Source organism: Dicentrarchus labrax, unplaced genomic scaffold (assembly GCF_905237075.1).
Source record: "Dicentrarchus labrax unplaced genomic scaffold, dlabrax2021, whole genome shotgun sequence".
Classification (NCBI taxonomy): domain Eukaryota; kingdom Metazoa; phylum Chordata; class Actinopteri; family Moronidae; genus Dicentrarchus; species Dicentrarchus labrax.
This window is the reverse complement of record NW_026136714.1, coordinates 2,472,536-2,493,638: the sequence shown is the minus strand read 5'-3', so window position 1 is coordinate 2,493,638 and position 21,103 is coordinate 2,472,536. Positions and strand designations below refer to the sequence as shown.

At 40.6% G+C, this 21,103-nt stretch overlaps 2 protein-coding genes across 3 annotated transcripts; one reads left to right on the top strand and one right to left on the bottom strand.

Annotated features, from left to right (window-relative positions):
- Positions 1-323: 323 nt before the first annotated feature.
- On the bottom strand, positions 324-4,355 carry vgll4l (vestigial like 4 like). Its single transcript, XM_051422045.1, has 5 exons — positions 4,150-4,355; positions 2,301-2,424; positions 1,938-2,193; positions 1,287-1,368; positions 324-1,126 (listed from the first exon to the last, which is right to left on the bottom strand). The coding sequence occupies exons 1-5, from the start codon at positions 4,214-4,216 to the stop codon at positions 831-833; spliced, it is 825 nt and encodes a 274-aa protein (XP_051278005.1). The 5' UTR covers positions 4,217-4,355; the 3' UTR covers positions 324-830.
- A 3,069-nt stretch (positions 4,356-7,424) lies between these two features.
- On the top strand, positions 7,425-20,594 carry syn1 (synapsin I). Of its 2 annotated transcripts, none has more exons than XM_051422024.1 (14): positions 7,425-7,634; positions 7,911-8,363; positions 9,410-9,467; positions 10,699-10,790; positions 10,922-11,078; positions 11,190-11,279; positions 13,087-13,149; positions 13,253-13,395; positions 13,519-13,593; positions 13,684-13,786; positions 13,873-14,022; positions 15,566-15,635; positions 15,777-16,320; positions 17,323-20,594. In XM_051422024.1, the coding sequence occupies exons 2-14, from the start codon at positions 8,050-8,052 to the stop codon at positions 17,456-17,458; spliced, it is 1,995 nt and encodes a 664-aa protein (XP_051277984.1). In that variant the 5' UTR covers positions 7,425-7,634; positions 7,911-8,049; the 3' UTR covers positions 17,459-20,594. The 2 variants fall into 2 exon arrangements, with proteins under 2 accessions (XP_051277984.1, XP_051277985.1); XM_051422025.1 differs by having other exon boundaries at positions 7,426-7,634; positions 17,361-20,594.
- The last annotated feature ends 509 nt before the right edge of the window (positions 20,595-21,103 follow it).

Here is a 21,103-nt window from a genome sequence, read left to right as displayed (position 1 = left end):
ATACATTTGTCAGATGACACTATGGATTATATGGAGAGCTGCAACGATTAGTCAATTAGTTCCCAACTATCAAATTAACTTCCAACTGTTTTGATTTTGATTTTGAAAATAATCGCTTTGAGTCATTTTTTTAGAAAAAATATCCAAATTCTCCGATTTCAGTTTCTCAAATGGTATTGTCTGGTTTCTTTTGTCATCTGTGACAGTAAACTGAATATCTTTGGGTTGTGGACAAAACAAGACATTTGAGGACGTCACCTTGGGTCTGGGAAGTGAGCCCTACACATATTCTTTTTACAAAAGACAGTGACACAAAAAAAACAGATTTTTGAGATTTTTATTATATCAAAGTCTTATTAAATGTCTTTGTTCTGTGTACAGCTTATAAGCATAATATCATACAGCAGATAGGCTAGTCATTCAGACTATAAAGAACCCAAGTGTAACAGAATATAAATATAATACAGTAGAAATCGTGGCATTCAGAGTGAATTGAAAGAATGACACAAAATCAAAGAAATGTGAAGGATTATTTGGCTGATTTTTCAATCATCCCACATCACCATCTACGTAACTCAGAGGCTATCGACAAGCTGAGGATAGAAATGTAACAAAACAAGGACATCCCAATTCATGCTACATTCGTCTGCGTCAGTGTGTCTTATATTTGGACACACAGAGGTCCAAAGTGACAGCACTCCTGCATCTGTTAGCGCGCCCTCTCAGCACTAGCGCTGGCATTTCCATTGCTCAACAAGTTGAGCTGCACGCAGTGAAATGTTAAAAGTCACAAAGTTCAGTTTCTTCCCATATCAGAGGTCACTTCTGCTTTAATTGACAGACCAGTGGCTGGAAGTTGGCGATGAGGTGGACTCTTTGTGGGACTGATTTGGGCTGTGGCTGTAGGTGGGGGAGTGAGTAACACTTGGACTGCTGGGAGGGGTGGAAGAACAGGAGGAAGACTTAGACTTAATCTGCAGCCACTTGTCTCCCAAAGCCTTGGCAAAGTGGTCATCGACGGACACGCTGATGGATAGCTGCTGGGAGCGAGCTTTCTGGTAGTTCACTCCGAGGCTTCTCTGGAAGTGCTCCTCAACCACGTGGTCGTAGTTACTTTTGGAAATCACTAGAAGAGAAAGGATGGATGAATGGATGAATGACAAAAGTCAAATACACACCTCAGTGAGTCAGTAAAAGTGAGTGGATGTCTACATTAAGATGCGTGTGTCACGATTAGGGAGTGACCGTCTGGTGGGTGAGCTCATTCACAAGAGTGCAAGACTGACCTGATGAGGGGCCCCTGTGGACCTCGGATCTGCAGGAGGGGTTTCTTGATGAGGAGACGCAAGTGATCACAGAGGGACGCATCTGAAAAAACAAAAGAATACAGTCGGCATTAATTACATGAAAAGACATAAAACAGTACTTTCTATCTGCAGTTAAAACGCAGCAACCCTGCTTTGTGTTTTGTCTTTATTCCACAAGCTGTTTAATATCCCCTTAACTGACGGATAGGCTCATCCCATTACAACAAAACAGTGTACACTATTCAAAGTGAAAACAAAATGATTTGAAAACCAATTAAACTGGTTGGGTTTGCCCATGGAAGTCAGATCACTCCCAGGCATATACAGGTCAAAGAGAGAGCTGTCTGTTTGGTCTTGTTTATGGCATTCCTCACTCCATTGCTCACATTTTCTTCCTGAATCTGGCTGGATTGCATAGCTTGGACAAGCTTAGGCCTGCATGCACTTAGAAAGAAGAATGTCTGCGCAGTTGGAGTTACTGAGATAGAAGACGTACCACTGCTGTGGGTAGCCTGGAGCTACACTGACACTACAAAGGGACATACAGTACCACCACGTTTCTTTAGTTATGACAGCCCAAACATCCGTGATCTTTGAGAAAGTCACGTTGAACATGTTTTGGTGAATTACCTGGATTTGAGTGGTAACTGAGCTTTTAGTCTTGTCCTCCGTGCTTTCAGGGTCTTTTCTTGGTTTCTTGATGAGGGCAAGTGGTTCATCCATGACTGGTGTGTAGTACACATGGGTGGGCAGAGGGCTGGTGGGGCTAGGTGTTGGACTGCAGACTCCAGTAGATGTGGGGCTCTGTGGCCTGTTAAACGCCGCCGGCGCAGGTGCCGCTCTCTGGGCAGATTTACCACTGCTTCTGCTCAGTGCCCGCTCTCGCCTGAAACATTAATTCATCAGATAATGTCACATCACTTTGACCGAATCTGCATTCAAAATCATACTTTTAAAGTGAATTATCACTGGAAATACGAATAGACTACCAACCTCGCCTCCAGTGTCAGGCCTCTCTCATGGCTGCGCTTGCGTTTGATTGGATACACTGTTGGGACTCGTGCCCGGTCATTTGTCATGTGTCTGTACCTGTCTTCGCTTCTGAGATGGGGCTGCCCTGGAAAACAAAATGAAAGTGCAGAATTAGAATGAGAGGCTTTTTTTATATAAAAAAAAAAAAAAAAAATTACAGTCAAACCAGATGTGTTTTGACTTTGGTTCAGTTGTCTAAATCCATCCAGCAAGAAAAACGACATTTACTGGCAGTGATGATTACTACGTTAGTAGTGTGTCAATCAGTGATGAGTAACTACTTGTTTTGATCCATCAACCTGCAGAACTGCTATTCGTGGGAAATCTTTTTTTTTGTCACCGTTAATTGTAAACTCCGTTAACTTGTAGAACTCGATCTACCTGATCAGTGAGCGTTACAACACTACACAGCTGATTCAATGTTAACGGTAAATGTTGTTTTTCTGCATAATGTTGGCATTCAGCCTTATCACACAGTCGCAAAAGGTCACAATCAACAGGTTTTGTTATGGATGGGGTGCCACACATCTAACTGTTTTTAGCCCTTGAGGACCCCGATTTGGGCGGCACCCATATGTGAAAGGGCCATCAAGGACAACACATGCGAACACATGCTGGATCCTTGCAACCACGCAAGTTGAAACACATCAACAAGAAGCTGATGATGTCACTGATGAATAAAAGAAACGCACTTTAAATTCAGGTTGCAAATGAAACCCACAAAATTATATTTTAGGGTGTTTTATTATATAAAGGCGGGTACAGTTGAATCCAAACCACAGGGGTAATACTTTTAAACCCACTTCCTCTTGGAGCTCTTTATTGTTTCACGTCAATAAGCTCACATGTTCACAACAGTCGTGCATACAGTCAAAACACAGAGCATTGTTTGAAAATGGAATGGCAGCATAATTATACTGTGGCCTATTGTTTGACTGTAACACTTGAAAATCCACATTGATGGGACAGCGGGAGTCCTTCAAAGCTCCTTCAACTGTATTCAAATCCATCCCTCAATGCTTTGAAAGAAAAACCACAGTCACATATTGAAATCAGACAATGAGGTTGACTGTCTGTTTTGAATTGTAAGACAATGAAAAGTCGATCACTGAGTCTTCACACCTCAAGTGCTCACTCCAATCCACATTTCCTACTGGATAAACACTCCAACACCTGTGAGCTACTCTTTCACACAGAGTGCCATTGTGGAGGGGGAGGGGGGGTGGCAGGTATAACCACACCTATGCTGATTTTCTAATGCCTCGGGCATGGATATTTCTTCCTCATTAGCAGCAGGAATACGCTGCCTGACCTTCTGTTTAGCTGCGTTTAGTCAGATTTTATGGATATCCGACAGAAACACGGCATAGCTGTGAGTGAAAACACAATTTACTGGATCTCAGCTCAGTCTTATTTCACCTTGAAATAAGTATTCATAGGGAGTCCTTTATTCTTTATTCTAAGTAGACTTCCTGTGTTGAATCCACTTAGTGTACTTTAAAGGTTCTTCTTAGTGCATAACTTCTATGTGACTGTCATCACATCTGATTATTTCCATTAGATATTGTATTTACATAAACATCATACAAAGAACAAAGGTAAATGTAACTGTAATGAACACATGTGTTATAAAAGGTTGTGGCATGACATATCTAAACATATAAATATGTATTAACATTATTATTGTTATTATTATTAATATTATAGCATAACCATGGCAGAGACTTAACTGCACTAATCTAGGTAATACAAGTATTCACTCTGATCAAGCAACATGAGGCTATAAGAGAAAAGTGAATATCAAGCTTACCTTCTAAAATGTAGACCTTGAAGCCACTGCTCATCCGAGTAATGTACTGGAAATTAGCCACGGCCATGGCTCCTTGTCGTTTTCTGAGTGAAGCCAAATACAGAGAAACACCTTGACTGCTGGATCTTACAGGACACAATGAGCCTCAGTTTTGGATTGTGTTGGAAAGGTAATGAGATGCTGGGTGGAAGCTCAGCCAGGTAAAGTATCAGGTGAGTGCAGATAGGTGCAGTGGCTTCCCTGTGACTCATTCCTTGCATACAGATTGGCTGCTGTTGAGGCCAATCAGAAGCCCTCATTCATCCAGGCTTGTTGTTGTCGCAATGAGCTCACAGGTAGGCCCAGGTAGAAAGTGGTGTTGCTAAATGTCACAGTACCACAGAATCCACACTGATTAAAGGAGCTTTTACTTTATTCAACACTTTCTTTTGTACAAGGTATCATAATGAAAAAAAAAAAAAAACTCACAACACCTCTTTGGTCATAAATTAATTTTTTCCCACACAACTTTTTTAGATTTTCTCCCTGAGCCATGCAGAAAGTGAAGTGTGCCTTTTGTTTCCCTCCATGTAGTCAGCACCTGTCCCACTCCCCTCCCTCCCACCTAATCTGCAATCTCACCAAACTGCATTTTTTCGAGCTCTTAGCCCACCGGAGCTCCAGTCATTCCACTGACCTGCCCATACACGCACGCAGCTGTACTGTGAGCCTGCCTCACCAGTAATCCAAAGGCTTTTGTTGATGGCCAGACAAAGGCTCCTAAGTCCTGAAAATGCTGCTGCCATGAGAACAATCTTGCCTGAGCATACCGCGGAGTTTGGCCACACATAGAAAGTCTTTGGAGGCCACTCAGTCAGATACTGTGTGACACAGGTACTGCTGAGAAAATAATTAAGAGTGTAATCAATATCTGGATGTATGATATATGCAAACATTTCAATCACATGATTGTTTGCACACTAGCGCATTGAGAATCAATCCCAATGATCCTCTGTGCTGCCCTGGTATTGGCTGACACATTAGCCCGTTTTAATCAGTTTAATACTGCTGGTGATTATTGTCACAGAAAAAGAAGATTGGTTCAAAAAAATTAACAAGAACTGCACATATACAGGTCTCGATGTGAATACATTTAGCTCAATTTAAGCTCAACAGTGCCCTCCCTACATCATACACTGCAATAGCATGCCATCAGAACCTACATAAGGGCATTGTGAATGCATTAAAAAAACAAGAATAAAACTGCTGTTTACTAAATACTCAATTTGAAAACATGTTTGCTCACTGGCCGATTCCATGTAGTGTTGACGTTTGAAAATGTAAGGAATCTGGGGCTGAAATGTATGGAATCTGTGAATGGACGACTGAGTTTTTCTTGTTTTGTAGCATTGTTTACCCTAATGTCACTCAGCAAAGAAAATGTTTTGTCTACCATAAATTAACAAAATGTATATAATATAATAATGTACTCCCATATGAGAAATTACAATTGCTCCAGTGGATCTTCTTAGCAGTAGTATTCATAACGATTATAGTATTTTTTAACAAAATGGGGACTGAAATTATCAGGCATTAACAAGACAAAACAGAGGCCATAACAATATCCCACTGTGATATTGTTAATGTGAATAAACAAACACTTTAAAGATTTTGCATTACAGAATTTTTTGAGGGGCTTTGAGTGAAGATGTTCCCACCACTGTCTGCACGCAGCACAGTCACTACTGAGGGCACGTTCGTAAATGAATAAACTTTGTGCGGAACTTTAACAATCAATCAACTGATGAACTGATAAACAAACAAAATACATAGCCTGCATAAAAAAATCAAAGAGGAATAATTGTAACATATTTTTATTGACTCATTCAGAAAAGGTCATTAAACGTCCAGTGTGTGTCTTTTAGGGAGAATCTATTGGCAGAAATGAAATATGATATTGAAATTGTTTTCATTAGAGTATAATCACCTGAATGTTGTGATCATTGTGTTTCTGCTACCTTAGAATGAGGCATTTTTATCTTGCCACAAGAGACAGACCAAACACTGACTGTAGATAGGGTGGTGGTTTTCAGTAAGTTGCAGTCTGCATCTTCACCACTAGATGTCACTAAATCCTACACACTAGACTTTAAATGGACAGAATGAAGCGTCCAGCAATGTGGCTCCTTCCTGCAGGGTTGTGCGGAGGTGCAGCAGTGTTTATTTAGGCTTTAGATTGTAATTGCTGCGAAACAATCAGAAAATAAGGTTTTATTTCTCTGATTAACTGCTCTGTTCTCGGTAAGGCCGCTCCCTCTCTTCATTCACTCTCTATGTCTCCACTGCGCTCTCTCTCTTTCTCTCCATCTCTCTTTTTTCCCCTTTTTTGGGGGTCTCAATAGAAGCCTCCAGTGAAATAACATGTGTTAGTGCACTAAATACTATCATAACAAACATAAAACGTGGAACATGAAGCACTAAAATTAGCCTTTTCATTCATTTCATCAGTTAGTCATTATTTTATCTGCATGAAACAGGCTTTTTATTGTTAATGGAGAGATACTCTACCTCTTCCAGGTATCATTCTACTGGTTCAGGTAGGAAATGCACTCAGCGATGTGTATCTGTGGACACGGTTCAGTCACCACCACACAGAGCAGTTTCCATAGTAGAGGCCTGGGACTCCCCAGGGGTCTGTGTTGATCACTGGCACCAACAGATGGCGCATCTCTCACAATCTGTATTGACTGCTGAAAATCAAAAGTAACACCCAGTGTCAGCGGCCTGAGAGCCAAACAGCCACCGCTGTTTTATTGAGCTCAACAGGATGCAATATCACATCAACACCCACAATGCACCCCGTGGAGTCAACAGCATGCTCATGTCTGACAGTGACCGACGCCCCTGTCACCCTGCTCTCATCAGCACCACCATCATATCCCAGCACAGAGCTGCGTCAAGCCCCACACACACACAGGCGGAACCACACCGGAAGTCAATAACACTGTCTTTAATAGCTTCAAACACGATTCTCAAAACAGAATTAAATGTCCATATTTAGGATTAAAACGTCTTACCTTTAATTATGTGTTATATTGTTAAGATGCATCGTCTTCTTAGAATTAGAATTTTAAAATACATTTCAGCGACATCCTAATTAACACGCGTTTATTTTGAAAGCAACATCCGGGAGTCGTGCCCCGCACACCGCCCAACCTGACTCCGGTCCAGCCTCGCAGGCTCCCTTCCCTCAGGATGACTGGGAGTGACGCAGGGCAGACAGAAAAAAAAAAACTGGGTCTTGAGGGGAAGGACAGGGAGAACGGCGGTGATGCAGGAAGGACTGTAGCTTTAATTTCACAGGTTCAAGCCCGATGCACGGCCCGCAGTCCGCCTGCACAGAGGACATGAGAGTCAGTTACACGCAGGCTTTCCTGTGAGAGATAATAATAATAAGGCATCATCACCTCATCCTTGGGGCGGATCACTTTCGGACACACTCCCAGGTAAGGCTTCATCATGTTATGATACTCACTACTGATCTGTGGGGGGTCTGATATGTGGGCTTATTCTCCAAAACCCGATATTCAGATATAAATGTGACATTCGTTTATTTCATTTGAGTCTGGATCTCTGTTTGTTCTGCTAGAATAAAGGGGCTGTGTGATGGTTTGCTTCACCTCAGCTAATTCCTTAAGCTACTCAGTCACGATTCCTTACTACTGTAATCCCATATTAAAAATCTGCTCCTAATTTATAACACAAGGTTCGTCTCTCTTTAGGCAACACTGATCCCACAGCCTGCACATGGAAAAGTAGCCTAGTCATTCCATTTTTTCTCACTGAACACACAAGTTGTAAGTCGCATCCAGCTGGAGGATATTTGGACACCTCTTCCCGTCATTTGATTAAGTCTCCATCATGAACTACCTGCGTCGACGACTCTCGGACAGCAATTTCATGTCCAACCTGCCCAATGGCTACATGACGGATCTCCAACGCCCCGACCCGCCGCAGCAAAGCCCCGCAGTGTCGCCAGGGCCGTCAGAGAGGCGCCAGTCCACCAGCCAGCCGCAGCCTGCAGGTGGAGGCTCCGGCTTCTTCTCATCCATATCCAATGCTGTCAAACAGACCACAGCTGCTGCGGCTGCGACCTTATCCGAGGCAGCGGACCGGGCAGGAGTCTCCAGCAGTGCCAAGATCCTCCTGGTTATCGACGACCAGCAGACCGACTGGTAAGAGCAGTGCGCATTGCCAGCGCGGTGCCTCGTCTAGACAGGAATGTGTGCCAGACCGTGGGTAGCAGTGGCCTAACATCTAGAAGGTCATATGATTCATCCAGTGCTCTCAGTTATATCACGTGTAGGTCTTCTTGCTCACACCAGAAACACCTTGCAGATGGTTTTGTGCGCTGGTTGTCAGTGTGCCATGGCAAAAGCGCAACAGACTCAAGGCAGAGAAGCCATTTTCATTTGACGATCAGCTGTTGCTTGTGTCGAAGTAATCTTGCATTCTTCCATTAAAATGCTTAAAATGATGCAAGTGCACTGGGCATGGGCTGGTGCCACCATGATGATGGAGGTATTTTTTTAAAAATTGGAATGGCTGTAAGGGCAAATTCTGCACAAGACAAATATATGCATCAGGTTAGTCAAGCCTCTTCACCAGTGCACATTATGAATGCTTATTAGAGCTTTGCGCACAAGTCAAGGGTGATAAAAGGCTGCACTTTCCTCTCAAAGTGACACCCTAGGTGATAATAAATTAAGCAGATATGTGCACCATCACACCTAAACCCTTCCATCCGACAGTGCAGAGCCCATGTGGTTCTCCCACTCTGTCACAGGCATGACATGTGAATATGGGTGGATGTAAAATGCGAGGGCCAGTATGAATGTCCTTAATAAAATCTCCTTATGCACCAGATAGGTTAAAATAATGTGCCACAAACTACTTAATTTAGCTTTTCCCTTGTTGTTTATGTTGCACGGTACTTTCAAAAGGGGCTGAAACAGTCCAAAGATGCACTGCCAGCATTTACAGTAATTGCAGTGTTCAGCATACTGCTACTAACAGATAGTATTTTGTTTTATTGATGTCAGCTTACTTTATGTACAGTGATGTACTATGCCAGGAACACTCTCAGAGTGTTGAAAATGTGAACTGAAAAGGCTGGAGGAAATGTCAGCTGTCAGTTCCAGGAGAAATGTGAAAAATGAAATTCATGTTTTGTGTCTGGATACAAACAACAATTGGATTCAAATCCTCATTTCACATGCAGGGTAAAGGTCTTCAGAGGAAGAAAGGTCCACGGTGAATATGACATCAAGGTAGAACAGGTAGGTTTCACACATGTTACTATTTGCTTTATTCTGTGTTCATCTTTGCTCCCCACCAGGAGGACAGGGAACTAAAATAAAGACCATAGAGACTGGAAAAAGGAGCTTCGGTGAGCTATGTGACCAGACTGTGAACTTCTGTCGGAGGGGTGTTACATCATTCTTTCATAAGACATTAGTATTTGTGTTGTGTTGATGGACAACACTGCCTCTGATGTATTTACGTCAAGAGCTGGTTACTAAAACAGTATGATTTATTTTTCTCTGTATATGAAAACATCCCCATTGGCTTTATTATAGGATGAATTGTATTTATTGCTGGTCATTATTCTCTCTAATCACATAAGGAGCTATAAGTTATCATCTGAAAATGTACCCCTTCCTATAAGCATCCTTTGTCTTACGTTTGATGGTATTTTGGTTTAATATTGTTATTTTCTTAGGCAGTGTCATGTGTACGTTGGTGAGTCATTTCGTTAGGTAAATTTGTCCACTTCCTTTTTAGGTGCATTGATCAACAACAGGCTTACTACCAACCTAAAATGATTCATGGTTTTTCAATAAATAACACATGACTCAGCCAGTACAATAGAAGCTATTACTGTGTTCATTGAGAGTCCTTAGAATGACAAATGTCCCAGGGTCCAGTTCAATAATTAGGGAATATTGATAGGAGAGGGGACTGCTGCAGTCATTCATTTTCTTGACATCTGGTTAAGAGAAACAGATTCTGTTTGGCAGATTCCTCCACAGAGCCATTCTGACTAATGCAAACTTTTAATTCTAATCTCTCATAAAGATAGAAGAGTAGCCTAACAGCTAATCAATAATCATTTTGGTCAATTTGTGAATAGTAACGTGCAACCGTCCAGGGCTATTTGTTGGTACGGTATATGTCAGTGGCTATTTGTGCTGAAATCCACCCAACAGCACTTTGAGGAGACTCTAAAACTTTTAAAATCATTTTCACTGCCTGAGGCATTTTCCTCCTTTCCTATTTTTGTCCCTCTTCTTCATGTTGCGCTTGCGTTTCCATTATTTCCCCAGTGGCACCTTAACAGGAAGAACACACTTCAGATGAAGTCTGCCGTCTTATAATTGTTAGATAAGATAAGATAGACCCTGATAGTTCCTCGCTCATGTAGAATAGGCTCATTCGCTGCCCTCCTGCTCTGATCACAGTGTTTTGTATAGCGTTTACTGGAGATTGACTGTGACATTGTCTTTTTAGGCCGAGTTCTCTGAAATCAACCTGGTGGCCGATTCCACAGGTACCTACAATGTGGACATTGATGCGTTCAGGAATGGGCATAAGGTTACTAGGTAAGTAATTTGAAAAATATTGCTAGTTAAGAAAGTTTGATTATCCACAGTGCTGGTGCAAATTTTGCAATGTTGAAATCTACTAAAATTCTACTATTCCGCAAACTGAAGTTGCTCTTCTACTGTCCCAGATCCTTTAAGCCAGACTTTGTGCTGATCAGACAGCATGCTTTCAGCATGGACAAGAATGGAGACCACCGAAACATGGTGATCGGACTGCAGTATGCTGGACTGCCAAGCGTTAACTCTTTGCACTCTGTCTACAATTTCTGTGACAAGCCATGGGTGGTAAGTATTATTTAATTTATTATTCTAAACCTATAATTTAGCTGCATAGCCATAGAAAACTTACATTTTGGATTAGAAATGCTCCTTCCTAAACATTTGTATCCATCTTAGTTTGCTCAGATGTCTAGACTCTTCAAGCAACTTGGCCCAGAGGAGTTCCCACTGATTGAACAGGTTTACTATCCAAACCACAAGGAGATGGTGAGTTCTGTGCCATCTGCTCTCCTCCTATCTCTCCTCCCCCTTTCCACTTGTGCTGATGGGTATGTTTAAATGCTAAGCAACCATTAAAGAGACATGCACACACACACACACACACACACACACACACACACACACACACACACACACACACACACACACACACACACACACAGAAGGGTCATCCCTCTGCACGGGTCACATTTTAGGAGGGTAATTCACTTCCATGTCAATATTCCATCTCATGTAGCAGCTGAGACCAATCTAATTTTCTGGGGAGTGTCTTGTTTTTCGTTCTGGGTAGAGGCTGAGCTTTTTTTTTTTTTTTTTTTTATTACTTGTGTGCCAAGACAGTGACAGTACAGTTAAACTGAGTGTGTTGGTGCAGAGCAGTCATCTCCACCCCTGCAGTCACAGGCTGACAGAACAGGGCTGGCTTTCAAGCTATCAATATGAATCAGAAAATGAAGAAAGAAAGGAGGGCTGCTATTTCATTGACATTGATTAACACTTGGTGTTTTAAAGGTCCAGTATGTGACATTTAGTGGGATCTATTAGCAGACATAGAATGTATTATTCATAGGCATAGAAAATAAGAACCGTTGTGTTTTTGTTACCTTAGAATCAGCCGTTTTTATCTACAGAATAGGGCTTCAGTGAAATGAGACATTCATGGTACAGTAACTGTCTCAGAAAAGAGAGCTGCACATTAAAAGGTCTTGCTGTGAATATATGAAAATTTAAGCTCAACAGTGCTCCCCCAAAGTCATCCCCTGCAATAGCACGCAATCAGAACCTACACAAGGGGACGGTGTATGCATTTCATTCAGGAGAGACAAGTGAATGAAGCAAAGATAATTCATTATTATAACATATGATATGTGATGATTAAATCTTGATAGAAAGTCAAGGCACTTAAACTCTACAGTCAGATTATTGTGATTGAGGGGCATCTGCCCTGAGCAGCAGCAAGATAAATCCCTCCATGGAGTCCAGACACTGGTGGTGTTGGTGGCTGATGACTCTGCTGAGGGTGATAGGCTGATGAAACAAGGAAGCTGATGAATCTGTGAAGAGTGGTGAATGGGAGGTGGAAGGGCACGCATATCAACAACATGCATGAACTGAAGGCAAAGAGAAAGAATCATATCTAAAAAGACAGCAGCAAGATGATAGGCTAACGGTGCAGGGGTGTCACTGCGCTATTGGATAGATGTTACCAGCTGATGAGAACAACTGATTTCACGATTGACAGCCTCAGATAATGACAACAAAGAAATTATGCATGACCATGCGTGAGAGGAGTGAATGCAGGATGGAAAGATAAATTAACTAGAGGCCCGAATGAAAGTTTGTACTGCAGAAATTTTGAAAAACCCCTTTTCTCTCTGGAGGTTTCCAGGAATTGTAAACATTTTACAATGCAAGGAATGTTAAAAAGTATGGGATCTGAGTTTTTCTTGTTTTGTAGCATTACTTATCCACATATCTACACCTCAAACAGCTATGGTGCTTCTACATATGTTACTATATACTAATAATATACTATGGTATAAACAGTATTACACCATTATGATTATTGTTATCGTTATCATCATCAGTTACAGTTTACCTTAAAGGGATGAGAAGAGAACTTTTTTTCATGTTTTTCATGAGTTTTGCAGCTACCATAGTTTCTTGGTTGCAGCCTGCAATATGCAACCGCTAGATGTCTCTAAATCTTACACACTGGTGCTTAAATCATTAAAGTATTTTGATGAAGTTAATTTATGAGAAATCTGAGTGTATAATAATGCTGTTGTTACAGATTACCTCCCCTCGGTTCCCTGTAGTGGTAAAGATGGGCCATGCTCACTCAGGAATGGGAAAGGTAGTACTGGAGTGCTCAAGTGTTTACTCAATTCAATATGAACGCAATATTGTTGGGACTGATATATGCCACTATATTTACATTTTGACCATTGCTACCCCAGGTGAAAGTGGACAATCAATATGATTTTCAAGATATTGCCAGTGTTGTGGCACTGACCAAGACCTACGCCACATCTGAGCCCTTCATTGATGCAAAGTATGATGTCCGCATCCAGAAGATTGGCGACAATTACAAAGCTTACATGTGAGTGAAATAAGGATTCTTCAGTATTCAGACTACTAAAAAATCCAACGCACATACACATATATCATTATAACAAATGTAGATAGTCATATATGAAAATAATTTTAAAATTCTAATTAACAGGAGAACATCAATTTCGGGAAACTGGAAAACCAACACGGGCTCATCTATGCTTGAGCAGGTGGCCATGTCAGACAAGTAAGAGCACATAAACGCAGACAAGATAAGATTGTAAATCCTTTAACGTCTCACAGTACTATTATAGCTCTGTTTAACATATTATTACAGGTACAGAATGTGGGTGGACTCTTGTGCTGACATCTTTGGAGGGTTGGATATCTGTGCAGTGGAGGCTCTACATGGTAAAGATGGAAAGGACTACATTATAGAGGTACTAGAAGAAAGTATAATAATATGAATGGACTATTTGTCTGTTCAAGGGAAATCCATGAAATCCATCGTCTTGTTGATTTTTAGGTTGATGACTGTTCGATGCCACTGATTGGGGATCAGCAGGATGAGGATCGCATTCAGATTGCAGAGTTGGTGATTTCCAGGATGAACCAGACTGTTCCACTCACTACAAGCTCTTCCACAGTCCGTGCAACAGCAGGACAGCCAACCCAGGTGCTCAAACATTAGATACTCAATACTTGCTACACTAATCTCTCTTTTCTTATTTTCCCCACTTCTATTAGTAATATATGACAAGTCAGTTTTATGTAGGGTGCACAGTTACACACAAGGTTTTTTTCAGAACATCTTTACTTATTATTAAATATCTTCTTATTTAGAGAACATGTATAAAAAGCACAAAAAATCTTAATAACATAGGCACAAAACCCGCACAAAACAATAACAATAAAAGGGCAACAGTAATATCAGATGTATCATGTACTGCATTGTATATACTGCATATAGATACAGACTATATCTGTATAAACAGATAATGAGTAAATACATTGTGAAACAGACACGTCCAGGTGTATGTAGTGCTTGTCCATGCCAGGCTTGAAATATTAAAGCTAAGCACTTTAAGTCAGAAGTTAGTGTAATGAGTGTAGAGTTTGTGCTTTCAATAAAGTGAGAATTCTAGCATTGCCACCAAATTCACGATGCATTGAGTGACATAACATTCACAGGTATTAGACAAGAAGTTTCAAGGATAGATGTCAGGCTTAATGGATATATAAAATTAGGTGTCATCAGCACATAAGTGGAGATTTATGTCATATTTATGGGTAATATAACCAACAGACAACATAAAAATGAATGGACCAAGCACTAATCCCTGGGGCACTGTGGACTTAATGGTAGAAAGAAATTGGGTGGTCTAATTGCAAAGTGCGTGTCACAGCAGGTGCTCAAACCACAGATACTCAATAATTGCTCGACTAGTCTTTCAGCTTTCTTTATTTTCCCTACTTTAGTAATGATATTATATGATACATAATAATACCAAACAAGGACCTTTAAGTCAGAAGTGCAATGAATGTGCAGTTTGTGTTATGTGGTTGACTTTTTTGATAAGAATTCCAGCATTACTTTGACCAAACTAAAAGCAATTGGTTGAACCGCTGCAAAAGAAATCTCACAGTATTTTGCATTCAGGTGCATTGAGTGAGCTGACATATGCCTCTGAGGTATCAACAGTTTCAAGGCTAGATGTCAGGCTTAATGGGTACATATAATTGAATGTCATCAGTGTAGAAGTGGAGATTTATGTCATTTATGAGTAGTATAACCAAGAGACAACATAAAACCTAATAGTAATGGGCCAAGTGCTGATCCCTGGGGCACTCTATACTTAATAGATTGATTTGAGGTGGTGTCATTGCAGACGTCAGATATCACCTATGTGACAATATACCAGAAGAGCCAGACATCTGCACTGGCAAAGTTTAGAACTCCTGCAATGTTCCACTACTTTTTATAAAGTGACCCATACTTTCTACAGTTGAAAATGTCTCTGAATAGTTGAAATAGAATACAACTTTCTTTGATGCTAGGCTTTATAGATTTCTAACATATTGTTTCTGAATTAAGACAATTATTACAGCAAAAAGAAAACAGTTTTGTATCTAAATATAGTTTTCTATCATTAACTATTTTTTTCTCGTTTGATACTCTTACTTACTGTCTTCCTTTATAACACCTGTGTGTTTTGTAGAAGGCAGTGTCTCCTCAGCCTGTCTCCCAGCCCAAAGTACCACAGGCTCAACCGCGCCCCTCACCTCAGGGTAAGAACTTAACTCCTTGCAGTAACAAAGGTGATACGATTTGTTTTTTATTGAGAAATCAGTTTTCTTTATATCCAAGTCTAGACGTATGTATTTGGACAGTATTTGAATGTGATTGCTGCTTTTGTTTTTCTCCTGTAGGTGGTCCTCAGCAAAGTCCCCCATCTCAGCAGCGCCCACAGCCTCAAGGTCAACCTCCTGCACAGGCCCAGCAATCTGCTGCAAGCCCTGCTACTGGTGACCCTAGTGCCCAGGCTAAGGCTAACCAAGGACCTGCACCCCAGCCACGGCCACCAGGTCAGGGGGCTCCTCAAGGCCAGAGACCTGCTTCTGGTCAGGGCTCTCCCCGAAGCCAGGGAGGTTCACCTCAAGCTCAGAGGCAACAGTCTGTCTCTCAGCAGCAGCAGAAATCGTCTGCTGGAGGCCCTGGCCAGAAACCTCAAGCAGGCCAACCAGGGCAGCAGAGGCCTGCCCAGCCCCCTAGGCAGCAGTCACAGGGGGGTGCACAGCAACAGAGGGCTCCTGGCCAGCAAGGTCGTCCTGGACCACCCACCACCCAGCAGCCCCGACCTGCAGCTCAAGGACAGGGGGGCCCAGGAGGACGACCCCCGCTGCAGCAAAAGCCTCAACCCCCACAGAAGCCAAGTCAGGACAACCCGGCTATGGGCGGTTCTCCACAACTAAAGTAAGTAATTGTATATGATAAATGATTTGGGATCAGTCTCCTCTCATTTTTCATAAAATTAACATTACAGCTGACCTGAACAGAAGATCCTTTCTTACTTTTTGCCTGCACTGAGATATGCATGCCACATAGGAAATCTATTCAGTGATTCACCCGAATGTGCATGATTTATTGATTCTTACATTTTCAGTCCTTCAGCAGCCGTTTCACAAAACATTTCAAATTATCTGTCGCAACATTTTCTGGGACACAGGTGACCAAATTCTCTAAATCCTACTTTTACCTACTTAAATCAGTTAACTCTTTGTAGCAAGCATGGGCAGAAAAATGTTTTGTGTAGGATTTAGTTGTGGTACACACTGGATTTTAAAACAAATTCCTACTATCAACTATGTTGTCAAATGAAAAATATAAAACATTTAAGATTTAGATTTGTGTTGTACTCCTGCCTGAAAGATATTTGAAAAAAAGATAAAGCTAAACTCAATAACAGACCATTTATTACTACTCACAACACATTTTGATTTAGAAGCTATCAAAGCTGTATAACTACACTCACATCTCACATCAGAATCTTTCACAGCAAAAAAAATCTGTATGATTGCTTCAACCTTAGTGATCAATACATTCTCCAGCTAGTGGTTTTCACAAATAATCCTCATAATCCTGATTTTGGATTATATTAATTAGATTACATCATGCTCTTTTGCAATAGACACATAAAACACTTGTCATCAATCCCTGATAAAACATGCATCACTTTGCATCCAGAAAAGTCATTCACTATTCATATCATATCAAAGCTACCTTGAAATGATAAGGTAATACTGAATGACCATAGAGAAGGAATGCGCTTTTATGATTTTTTACTGAGCCTTTTCTCTCCTGTCTCTCTCTCTCTCTCGATTTCTTGCCGTGCTCCAATCTTTTCATTCCATGGGTTTGCTGCATGACTTTAATAGCCTCTTCCTCTCCTCTATTGCCATTTTCCTCTCTTTATAGCAAGTCCCAGTCTCTTACCAATACCTTCAACATTCCAGAAACCCCAGCGCCACGAGCCAGCCTTAGCCAGGATGAGGTGAAGGCCGAAACCATACGCAATCTACGCAAATCTTTTGCCAGTCTCTTCTCAGACTGAGACGGCATAAGCCCCCCTCCCCTCTTCCTGACAGAAAGATGGACAGACAAACTGAAGGACAGATTCCCCCAACAAACAAGGACCAACAGGATGCCGTCTCCAATTCATGTGCATTGACCCTGATATGAAAATGTGCACACTTGTCACACTCACTGCCTAAAAAATCTTTTAAAATGAACAAAAAGTAGAACACAGTAAATTAAGGCACTGATGTCTGAAACATTCCTTGCCTCGCCTCAAGCTTAAGTCATTTACTCATCGTGTCGCACAAAACAACACCACACAAAAGCCTGTATATGCATGAACACATACACAAAAATAAGAAACAAAGCAAAACAATACTGCTCCCACTTGTTTGTTGGTGCCGTAAAGTCATTGTGATCTTTATGTTTGAATTTTGGTTGGTTTGCCGACCAACAAAATAAATTAAGGGACTGTACGAAAATTATTAGGGTGGGGATGAGTTTTTTTCCTTTTTTTTTGGTTAAATGTATTTTATAACAAAGCAAGGCCCTCATCAGTGTTATTCAATAAAAATAAGTTATAGCAAACATTTCAAAGTAGTGAAAATAAAGCCGATCTCTATTTTTAAATGAAGAGCTGCTAAGAGCGGCTATAAATACAACTTAGAGTCGCAAAATGGAAGAAGCAACAGCACTGTGCTGAAGGCCTTGTGCACTGCACTATTTTTACCCTGCCCCATATCTTCTGCATATGGCAGAATGCACCTCCATGACACACATTAAAAACCTTTTAAAATCTTTTTTATTTAACCATTTTATAGCCTTTTATCTAATTAATTGTGCAAATATAAAATATGAAATAAAATAATACATGGGGTAAAAAAAAAAAACTACCATTCCTTTAGAAAAAATAAAATTACAATACCCTCCCCACTGTCTGACCTCCACCCCCAATTTTTGTACAGTCCCTAACTCAGCACAGCCGCGCACATAGGATGTCCAGTGTTAAGCTATTGCTAGATCTGTTTGAGCTGTTGACCGCTCATGGTGATGTCTTAGCTGCATGCCAACAGGAGGCAATGGTTGCATTTTCCAACCCCTGACATTGGCGCTTGTAACTGTGTTGTCACATGTAGTTGAATTAGTTAGTAGAGTAACCTAGTAGGTGTCGTGAGTATGTTGTTGCTGCCCACTTTTCTTCCCTTTTTATGTCGCACAAGAACAAACGCCTGAAAGCTCTCCACTTCGTAAGCATGCCTTACACAGACACGTGCATCAGATCAAATGGAGTTGTCTCAGGGATGTCCAATTGATTGTGACACTTGTATGTGGGTGAGGGTCTTCCATTACAGTTTATTGTGGTTGTTTACCTATAGTGAAGGAAAAGCATGCATTTCAATGAGGTAGAATGTTTTTATTATTTCAAATGCATTTGCACACAGAGTATACTGCAAAATTATACTTGAATACAGTGGCACTGACTGATGTATGAAGTCTATATTTTCAGGTTTATTCGTCTGCCACTTGACAAAGCAACAACTCGGTGGTCCCACCCTGGGGTGCTGCTGTGTCTGTGACAGGTGTAGGATACAGCATAGGCAGGGTTGGCAACTGTTCAGGTACAGTTAGTGGAAAATTAGATTATTTACACAGACAGTTTCATTTCATATTCCCTTGATTTCAAAGCAATGTAATGTAAAAACCTCTGACTGTAAACCAGCTACAACTTTAGTGGATGTATAGTACGTGGATTATGTCAGGGTTTATCAGTTGGTTAGTGCATTTGATTTTGCACTAAAGTAACATGTAGAGTTTCTGCTTCCATAAATGCCTCCTGGTTTTCAACGGGTTCATGGTCTGTGAGAAGAGGCTTTACAATAAAGAATGGAATAATGTTAAAGTATAGGAATGTCAACTGTGGGATGCACCTCCGCAGTAGATTTAGCACTTCTTGTCACCCCTCCTTCGCACAACCCTTTCTTCGATCACTACTCTGAAAATCCGAACTGTTACTAAAAAAGGATTCTGTTTCCAGGCACTAAAAATGTCTTCCAGAAGGAGTGCTTTCCATTCGAATGTTGACGTAGTATGGCAATATCATGCTTTTTAGAGAAGACCCAATAGCCAAAGGTATAAAGGAGTCCTGGTCCCCCTGCAGATTCTCCATGCTGCCTGTGTTTATCAGTCTATTTGTGTAGCCACAGTGACCCCTTGTGCTCAATGGTGCATAAATGTGTGAATGTTGTTCTGTAACTGGTCAAACCAAATAGATGTGTTGTACAGAGCTCTGAGTGATGCAGATCGTCACCTTTATCTCCTGCTGCTATTTGTGCTTGTTGATATTATGTGAGTCTCTAAGCTCTTCAGCTTTTGTTTTTAAAACTTTAGCAATTTTGTTCCAATTATTTTGTACATTCTTCATTTTTTACTATGAGGCAGGACTATCTGGGGCTTGTATGTTTATGCATTAGTGATTCAGGGCTTCATTTTTAAATTTTACAGTGACTCAGTGTCAGTACGTGACTGTCAGATATATTGTGGCACAGCCTACTGCCAAGAAAATCAGTAAGAGCAGCCTTATGTAATTGTTACACTGAGTGTGTAATTTATGAAAATGAGCCATCATAATTAGCATGGATGGTTAACTTTAAAAAATGTCATTCTGTCACTCAGAGGTTTCTTCGCCATATTAAGACGTACCATTTTCCATGGCACCTCTTGAGACTGACAGGATGAGCTGTGACAGCAATGCAAAGAAATAGTTTTATGTATTTATGTTTTTGATATTCACAGATTTTTTCTTACATTATTTATAGTGGATATATTTGACCGTGAATGTACATTATTTTCTTTGTTACAGCTAGTTCTATTGTTTTCTAAATGCATTGTATAATCATTGTGAAAAAGATTAAATCCTTACAAATCTGAGTGGAACTGATTGTCAGTCGATGCCTGCCGGATTTAAAAACATGCATCATAAATGTAAGTGCAAGAATCAAACAGCTGAGGTTTTTGTTAATCAAAAAATAAGATACTGCATACTGTAAATCATGGTGGATTATTGAATTAAATGTAAAAAAGAATATTTGATGTTATATGCAATGTAGCTATATTATGTGAAAATGAGTATGTTATTAAAACATGCACAAATCTAATAAAGTCTATGACCAACAGTGGCTGTATTTGGGTTTGCTGACTGAATATAGTATAGTAACATCCTCTTATGTTGTTCCTCTGATGTTTGCACCCATAATGTAGGTTTTCTACGTTTAAAGAGTGTTGTATGTTGTGTGGCAAAACCATAAAAACATGTCTTATCTGACAAAAAAAAACATGGTATGAAATGGATGAAATGCATGTTGTAAACTATAAAGGGAGCACACTTTGCTCAGCTGAACAGTGTTTTGCACAGTAGTTGTAATAGCAGTCGTACTAATGCAACCACAAGGTGGTGTGGGCCTGCAGTCTCACTACCATAGCCTTCAATTCTGCACAAGATTAATCAGGTTATATAATTTGTTTCACACTGTTGTAATGAGGACACACTTTAAGTCTCTATCTGTTTGATCAGAATCATTCATTCAATTACTTACAATATGTGCATTCCAATTTAACAGGGAGATAGATAGATAGATAGATAGATAGATAGATAGATAGATAGATAGATAGATAGATAGATAGA

Coding starts and splice junctions, on each gene's coding strand:
- vgll4l (XM_051422045.1), bottom strand. CDS start 4,216: ATGGCCGTGGCTAATTTCCAGTACATTACTCGGATGAGCAGTGGCTTC. Junction 2,425..4,149: donor CAAGGTCTACATTTTAGAAG/GTAAGCTTGATA, acceptor TTTGTTTTCCAG/GGCAGCCCCATCTCAGAAGC. Junction 2,194..2,300: donor GGCCTGACACTGGAGGCGAG/GTTGGTAGTCTA, acceptor TTAATGTTTCAG/GCGAGAGCGGGCACTGAGCA.
- syn1 (XM_051422024.1), top strand. CDS start 8,050: ATGAACTACCTGCGTCGACGACTCTCGGACAGCAATTTCATGTCCAAC. Junction 13,787..13,872: donor GAAAGGACTACATTATAGAG/GTACTAGAAGAA, acceptor GTTGATTTTTAG/GTTGATGACTGTTCGATGCC. Junction 14,023..15,565: donor CAGCAGGACAGCCAACCCAG/GTGCTCAAACAT, acceptor TGTGTTTTGTAG/AAGGCAGTGTCTCCTCAGCC.